The sequence below is a fragment of the Temnothorax curvispinosus genome, unplaced genomic scaffold (genome assembly GCF_003070985.1).
Source record: "Temnothorax curvispinosus isolate PA1 unplaced genomic scaffold, ASM307098v1 QBEX01014118.1, whole genome shotgun sequence".
Lineage (NCBI taxonomy): Eukaryota > Metazoa > Arthropoda > Insecta > Hymenoptera > Formicidae > Temnothorax > Temnothorax curvispinosus.
This window is the reverse complement of record NW_020223898.1, coordinates 1-8,563: the sequence shown is the minus strand read 5'-3', so window position 1 is coordinate 8,563 and position 8,563 is coordinate 1. Positions and strand designations below refer to the sequence as shown.

Sequence of the window (8,563 nt, the reverse complement as noted above, 5' to 3'; positions counted from 1 at the left end):
TTCTGCATTCTGCCTATGGCTCCTGTAATTTTATGTGCTTCCACCTTAAGATAAAACCCAAGAAGAAACTGTGGAAGAACTGTCAAACACTGTCAAATAACCTGTACATTTTATATATTTTGAGAAAACGAGAAATGTTCAGCGCGGGAAGAAGTTGTCTTTTACGACTCACGAGAAATGTTAAAAATTTGCATTTAGACAACCAGAAGTCCGTACCTTCAAAGCCTGAGCTTAAAACTTTCCCAAGTTAGAAAACATTTATTCCAAATATTATATCTATGGCTGCATTCTGATATTCACTTGTCAGCAACTTTCAGTACTGAAAATCACATTGTTTGCAGTTTTCCAATATCCAATAAGTCAAGAGGACGACCGCAGAGTGTACGTGTGGGGTCTTGCGGAACACGGTGCTCTTGGTGAACTAAGGGCATTGAGAAAGAATAACGTTTCGTATCTTTCAAAACCAAAAAGATTGTCCTTTGCCGAGCGATATAAGGTAACAGATATTGCTTGTGGATATGGCTTTACAGCTTACGCTGTGCATTCTTCGGATAAGAATATTGTTTATGGGACTGGCATAAACACAGATTCACAACTTGGTAATTAAGACTACTTTAACTAATATTATATGACGTATTATTTGTCTCTGTTAGGAACAAATTTTGATTTTAAGAATCATAGCTTATCTTTTTTTTTATAATAGGTCATAACCTTGATGAGAAAATTCCTAATATGGTATTTATTCCAAAGCCGATAACCTTGCCGTTGCAAGATATCTCGACTAAAGTTATAGGTATGGCTGCTGGAAGAGCACACTTATTAATATTGACGACAGAAGGTTTATTTACATTGGGTAATAATGCATATGGCCAATGTGGCAGACCAATTATATTGAGTGAAAATTATGAGAAAAGTATGGTTGTGCATTGTATACCTGATGTTAAAAGGAACAAAATTATTGCAGTAACAGCTGGTCAAGATCATAGGTATAAAATCACTTCACTGTTAAGCGTTTACAATTCTTATCATGTATTTTCTCATTAACATTATATAACAGCATACTCTTGACAGAGACAGGTGAAGTATATACATTTGGCTGGGGTGCTGATGGACAAACAGGTCTTGCACACTATCAAAATGAACATCGACCGAGTTTAGTCAAGGGTGACCTAGCAGGACAACGTATAATCAAAGTTGCTTGTGCCGCTGATTGTGTATTAGCTCTTAGTGGTATGTAACAAGTATATCTAGACCTAAACCAAATATTTATGTAATTGGGAAAACAATTAAAGTGGTTCTTGTAAAATTTGTGAAATAGATAATTGTAAAAGAAACTGTGCCACAAGAATTATCTTTGAGTATAACCATCTCTTTTATTTTTTGTGACTCAAGAAGATACCACGTAAGATTACAGGTTACCTTAGAAGAGAAGAGAGAAATGTATCCAAAAGCTTTTTTGTTTCAGAGTTTTTCTGTCATCAACTTTGCTAGGAACTGACTGCTTGGTCTAGCATATACATAGCATATATATTGGCATATAAAGATTTATTTTTGTCAGAGATTACAGATAATTTTATATATATAAATAAAATTAAATTAAATTAAATATTTCTGTTACAGATAAAGGAAAAGTGTATGGTTGGGGTAATTCAGAGTATGGTCAATTACCAGTCAGAGAAAATAGTTACCAAATAAACATTGCTACAGAATTAGATACACAGGAATTAGGACACATTATAGACATTGCGGCAGGTGGAAGTTTTTGCATGGTCTTAAACAGTAAGTTATAACAATGTTAATTCACCAATTGTTTTAATGATTATTATTTATAGTTCCTCTTTAAATATTTTTTGTATTAATTTCTGTGCATTTACATTATAGATGATGGTAATGTCTATGTATGGGGATATGGTATACTCGGTCTTGGACCTCAAGTGCAGAAAGTATTAAAACCAACTATAATTCCTCCTACATTGTTTGGCAATAATATATATAATCGTACTGTCAAGGTAATTAAAAAAATTTGAATTACATTAAAAAGTCTTTTTTATTAAAAACTAATAAACTGTACATCAATAAAGTTTTCACACTTTGTTAGGTAACAAATGTATATTGTGGGATTAGTCAATTGGCAGCGCTAACTAATTCAGGAGATTTGTACATGTGGGGTTGCAATAAATTTGGATCTTTGGGATTAGGACATGTAAAAGATCAATTTTTTCCTTTAAGGGTAAATTTATTATCATATATTTCACAAATAAAACACGATTAAAGGAATAAACAGGACATAAAACAACGCAATATTATACTTATGTATACATATATAATATATGTATAATATATATAACATATGTATATAACATGTATACATATATAATATGTATACATATATAATATATGTATAATGTATATTATATATGTACATGTATAATGGAAATTTTCCGTCTGTAATATTTTGTCTTCTTGCAACAGGTTGCAGTGGGGGCTCAAGTGAGAAAGGTTGCCTGTGGAGTGGACCATACAGTAACTCTCTGTAAACCTTTTATTTAAAAGAACAATACCGTTTATTTGTTATCGATTTATTTATGCAAGCAGTTTCACAACACTTTCTTATTTTGAAAGTTTCAGTGTGTCATACATATACAAATGCAGTGACTACAAAATATTTCGCATCATACCCTATCACAAAAGAGCAGTATTAAGTGATATTTACAATTCTAATTCTAATTCTATTTTCACTAATGTTCAAACACATTTATCTTATTTGTTAAAAAAAATTAACTTGTGTAACATTTTTTGTATCATTTATTACAAAAACATGTATATTATGCTTATGATTAAAACGAAAATATTTAGTATATTTATGCTTGCACTACTTTCACATACTAGATTCTCATAGGAGATGGTATATTCGATCATATGAGCAAATCTGCACACGTCTGGCTCTAAAAAAATATAAACAGGAGATATATAAGAAAAGATAACATCTCGATCAGACAATATTCATTTAGCATAAAAATATGTATACTTAAAAATGGGACGTTAACAGTTGCTACAAATTATGCGATTTTTTAATTTAACTCATTTTATAACTTTCTTTGTACTTACTTGTACATTGATAATTTGTAACTGAAGAATTAGCAATAATTGTTAGATATAATGGATCACAAAGATGTATCAAACCAGCATCACCGCAGGAAAATGTAACAGTATGTACATCATTATTTATCGACTCACATGAGCTACTTGTCATATTAATATTTATGAAACGTCGCGATGTACATACTCTTAGATTACCCCGACCGGATCCTTTGATCTAAAAAAATATTTATAATACATATTCAAAGAGAAAACATGTTCAATTATGATTTCTTACATTTTGTGTAAGAAAAATTTTACCTTTATCTGAGAAACATGGCTGCTGTCAGTGGAAAAGAAATAATTAGGATGAAGTCTGTACGAAACAACTGTTGCCGGTTCAATATAATCGATAAACGAATTGGTAGATCCAACAGAAGAATAATCGGCTCCACATTGCGTATTGATTAAGCGCTGTGGAACTATAAATAAAAATACAGTAAGTTATATTGTAGAATTATGTAGATTTCAAAAGAAATGATATTCGTCTATCTATTTACCTTGTTTTATTCTCGAAATTAGTTTAGCGATCGTTGCTGAACCTCCTATATCACCCACAGCGGTTGTGGAGAATAAATCATTTGACGGATCACTTACAAGATCTGCCCATTTGTCTATTGATCCGTAAGCCAATATAAGTAATGTGGCATCTGCAATAATATCGATAATCAAGCCTCATTAAATTTACATTATCGCAGAAAGGTATGGAATATTGCTGAACTAAATGATCGATATAATAATTTTAGTATGCAGTTTTTATAGAAAGCAATTTACCTGGTACTTTCTCTCGCATCTGCTTGATCTGTTCTATACAGTAGTCCTTGTCGGAACTTGAAAGAGATGATGTATATGGAATAATTAAGACTACATCAGATTTTGCTTGTCCAAGACCATTACGTTCATCGTTCAATTTCTTTGTTTGCAAAATACGTAATTTGTCAAGTGATTTAGGAAGATCGAAACCGCTATTAGTAACTGAAAAAAAAGTTACTTTCAATTTAAATCGCTCGTAACAGAATATAATCGTTTAACGCATATGTTAACATGTAAATATACAAACATACCATTCGTATAATGGGTTGTATTATAATAACCGATGTCTAAAATACTATTGGTAGTATTAATCATGATACCGCCATCACGACCATTAATAACTGTAAATTGACTGTTATATGGATTTATCTTGATATTATCCAATATGTCTCTATCAAGAAAAAAATAAAGTATATTTTTTGTGCATCAGAATTATGTTTGTCTAAGATGGCTTATATATGCGTGGAAGTTATACTTACGCAATAATTGGTTGTATCGCGTTAAAAGACCACGTTGTATCGAGAATAATTGTCAGATCAATAGCGACTTGAATAACATCGTTGAAATTGTCCATCTCAGATTGACATGTTAAATCCTTATTCATTTCTCCTGAAAGTTATACGGTTTACAGCTTACTTCTTATTTTGCCCCTGAGTATTTTATTTCGCAAAAATAAAATATGCGATCTCCCTGCTATTACGTTGGTAAATACCAATACACTTACCAACGTAACGAGACAGCTCGTCTGTTGCTTGTGCCGCAAATTCTTGCATCCTATCATCGTTTATTGTAGCTCTATGCAGATATTCTTCCAAAACTAGTGAAGCAGTGTACGCCTATAAATAAAGTTCTTTAATCTATGCCTCATTCATAAGATTTGATCTATAATTTTTAAAAGTTTTATACGTCTATGCAACGATCTTATTTACAATTTCTTCTTATCAAAATTAATGAATTGATTGTATAATCTATTACGCAGTATAATATAATATGTTATATAATTACATTATATAATATGTTATATATAATTATATATAATATATATTATATATAATTATATAATATATTAAATATAATATATTATAATATATTATGCAATATTACCTGTGCAGACATTATCGATTTCGGTATCGTTTGGAATAATGTTTTTCGATCGCATGCTCTAATTGAGGAATTAAACAATCCGCGGGAGCTATAATACTGATCCAAAATCTGCGACAGTCTCAAAGTGGGCACTTTGGAATATAAGGCTTCAATTTCGCTAGCAAGAATTAATCCGTCAATGTCACCTCTAATCTCAGCCGTGGTAAATTGTAATTTCTGATTAGATTTCAAGAAATACCAACGGGGCATAGCCGACGAATTCCACATGCCGTTTACACCTATACTAATCTTCTCATTTGTAGGGCCTTGCATTAAAGTAATTTCAGCTAAATCACCTGCGAATATGTAAAATTGTATAATCTCTTTGCTGCAATGGATGTATTCAATAATCAAAAGTTGATAAAATAATTTTGAAAAATATATGAATGAGTTTGTGACACATAAATTTAACGCCAATTTTTTTGATCAATTTTCTTGAACATCTTTTTTGACATATAAAACAGTACAAAACATTAACACAAGAAAAAATTAACGCTTTGTTACCAGCTATAGTTGCCATCCATTTATTATCCAATAATAATCTTGATAGATTTGCCTTTCTCTCTTCGTTCTTTTCCTCAGGAAACACATCTGAGAGCTTTACAAATTCGGGTTGCAAGCCAGCAGCTATACCAGCAATTAGTGGCCCGGCAGAAACAGGACCCCACCTATAATAAAATTCATTATAGGACGAATGCGTGCGTGCGTGCGTGCGTGCGTGCGTGCGTGCGTGCGTGCGTGCGTGCGTGCGTGCGTGCGTGTATGTATGATTATATGAAAATTATATATAAAATCTACATACCTAGTTTTTATAACGCCATTCTCCACAGGACATTTGCTTAGCGGCGGCAGGTTGAGATATCGAGCGATCTTCGGATGATTCGGCGGTAATTCCGGATACAAGGCGTTTGGATGAAACACGTGTTCAGTAACTCCGTTTTTATTATTGGTGATAACATCGCTATATTCGCAACCAAAATTTTCAGAAATAAGTACCTACAGATGTATTTATTGTATGTTCCAAAAATATATCGCGTATAGTAAAGATTGTAATAAAATTTATATTATCCCGAAACAATCTGATATATTACGGTGATAATAGCGACATTTCTATTTGAAGAATGTATTAGTGAAGCGAATTGCAATTTGAAAGAATTTTATACAGCTTGAATGCAGTTGCTTTTATAAAAGTTGTCGTTTTACTATATTTGTGTTTTATATTAATATTAATAATTTTTTAAATAAAAAAATTGACTAACTTAAATTAATTAAAAATTAATTGACTAACAGCATAAATTTGTTATACAGTTTAAAATAATCAAAAATAATGTGTAACTTTTACAATGCGTTGTTTATAATTTTTATCAACACGACTGACGCGAAAATAAACATAATTATATAATTAATTATCAATTTTCATAGCAATAAATATGACAATATCGTTATATTCTAATTTTACAGCAATATTGAAAACAAATATTTTTTATGCGATTTACATTATTTTTTCACAATACATCATGTTACATTGTCTTACTTACATTTGTTCGGGTGTTAAGGTTTCGACATCATCGTGCACATCCAAATTTGTATTGGAATAAGTGCCATTAGAATAAGTCACACTTCTCGCGCTTCTATAAGCATTGTCGGTGTATCTACATACCGTGTTTTCATCCCCTCTTTCAAAGATTTCAATACTGCTAGACAGCATAAAATGAAGAGTGCACTGCAAAAATATCCGTCAAATAAAATGCTGTATAGATTTTTATACCTGATAAAAATTTTATATAAAAATATACATAAATATATAAAATTATATATAAAATATGTCCATATATATGTTTTCTTTCTCTTGTATAATCTCTGACCATATATATTTAAAAAAATAATAAAAAGAATAATTAGAGAAATAATTTGTCCATTGTTTCTTTTTACAAAAAGTAAAATTACGGTTACACAATATTCTATATATAATCTGCATCTATATATAATCATTTTATATATGATTATTACATTTACATATAATTATATAGGTATATTTGTAATTTTTCTCATTTTTCAAACTTTATTTTTTATTAAAATTAATGAGAAAATTATCCTCTCTTAATTATTTTTTAATTTTTCTTCTCATTATTTTTCCTATATGAACAAGGTTTTGTACAAGAGAAAAAAAAACGTATATAGATATATATTTTATATATAATTCTATAACTTATATATGTTTTTAAATGAAAATTTTTTTATCAAATACATGAAATGTAAAAGTCTGTTCTTTTGAAAACTACACTATTTATTTTTATACATTTAAAATTTAAAAGGTTGTGTATGGTCTTTTGTCAAACTTACCCTTTCGATATCAGTGAGTATGTTGTCCCAACGAATAAGGTCCGTTTTTTCGGGTATGAAACGAGTTATTACTACATATTTTTGAGCTTGGCTAGCTGCTCTATATGGCAATACACCAGATTGCTCTATTACGTTTGGATTTTTTTCTATTCCATCTTGGCGAAATCTATGGTTTTTAATGAAATATTAATATGCATTTCAAAAACTTCAAACTTAACCCTTAGCTGGCACTGTGGAGTATTAAACGCTCCAGCCTAGTTCAGCTCTAATTTAAGCCTCCCTATAGTACGAAAATAGTACTAAAAAATGGAAGAGTTCAAATATAAAAGTTATGAATTTTTGAGTGAAATTATTTTTTCGTTTTCTTTTACGTTCTTCAATTTTTTTCATACTTAATATTACATTTTATCAAAATAACCTGACATTTGTTAAAACAACATTCAAAGACCATCTTGGAATTTTTTTAAGTAAAAAAATCAATAGCTTCCTCGCAGTAAGCATTTTAGTGGTGGGGTCTGAAACGACCCCAAAAGGCCAATTATGTGATTCTGGTGAAGTGTGCCAGCTAAGGGTTAATTCTTACTTTTACACGTAAATATATCTTTTATATGGCACTATTATATATATGAGAATCAGAATTTCTTTTACCTGTGCATAATCCCAACAGTTAAGGTTCGTAAATCCCTGCTTGATTCCGATTTCTCGATTTTTTGGAGAATTGCGATTAATGTATTCAAAGTATGGGGTAATCTATTATCTTTCTCTAAAAGATACTTATTTTCGTAACATTCTTTGAGAGTTGATGAAACACTTCGATATATAGTTTCTTGCGCGAAAACGCCTAAAATAATGTGCGTGATTAAAATTAAGATTAAATCGCATTGTTTACACAATTATAATATAATTACTCTTGCATATATTTCAATTGTATTTATACATGTCATATTTTAATTTTTCCGTAAATTGTCAAGCAAATGTAGTAAATATTTAAAGTTACATTTTTACAAATAAAAAAATGTATATATATATATATATATAAACAAAATAAGAAGCTTCCTTCGCCAGTAAATAAATACAAAACAAAAGTCGTTTTTGTTCGACCCGACTGGCCAAATAATAAATATAT

General features: G+C 30.2%; 2 protein-coding genes across 2 annotated transcripts; one reads left to right on the top strand and one right to left on the bottom strand.

Moving 5' to 3' along the window:
• Nucleotides 1-16: 16 nt before the first annotated feature.
• LOC112464345 (RCC1-like G exchanging factor-like protein) lies at nt 17-2,603 on the top strand. Its single transcript, XM_025031285.1, has 8 exons — nt 17-246; nt 342-599; nt 704-986; nt 1,058-1,230; nt 1,621-1,779; nt 1,882-2,009; nt 2,099-2,230; nt 2,473-2,603. The coding sequence occupies exons 1-8, from the start codon at nt 33-35 to the stop codon at nt 2,548-2,550; spliced, it is 1,425 nt and encodes a 474-aa protein (XP_024887053.1). The 5' UTR covers nt 17-32; the 3' UTR covers nt 2,551-2,603.
• On the bottom strand, nt 2,564-8,327 carry LOC112464344 (the record flags this gene model as incomplete). Its single annotated transcript, XM_025031284.1, has 14 exons — nt 2,564-2,945; nt 3,109-3,316; nt 3,400-3,560; nt 3,639-3,788; nt 3,913-4,113; nt 4,203-4,342; nt 4,431-4,560; nt 4,676-4,787; nt 5,056-5,390; nt 5,599-5,762; nt 5,897-6,055; nt 6,633-6,817; nt 7,438-7,603; nt 8,086-8,327. Coding segments are annotated over 14 exons (2,490 nt in total), but the record flags the coding sequence as incomplete, so codon positions are not given.
• Nucleotides 8,328-8,563: the final 236 nt, after the last annotated feature.

Excerpts from the sequence above, each read along its gene's own strand:
- LOC112464345 (XM_025031285.1), top strand. The coding sequence starts at position 33 with ATGTGCTTCCACCTTAAGATAAAACCCAAGAAGAAACTGTGGAAGAAC. Across the intron at positions 987-1,057 it reads ACAGCTGGTCAAGATCATAG|CATACTCTTGACAGAGACAG; the intron begins GTATAAAATCAC and ends ATTATATAACAG. Across the intron at positions 1,780-1,881 it reads TTTTTGCATGGTCTTAAACA|ATGATGGTAATGTCTATGTA; the intron begins GTAAGTTATAAC and ends TTTACATTATAG.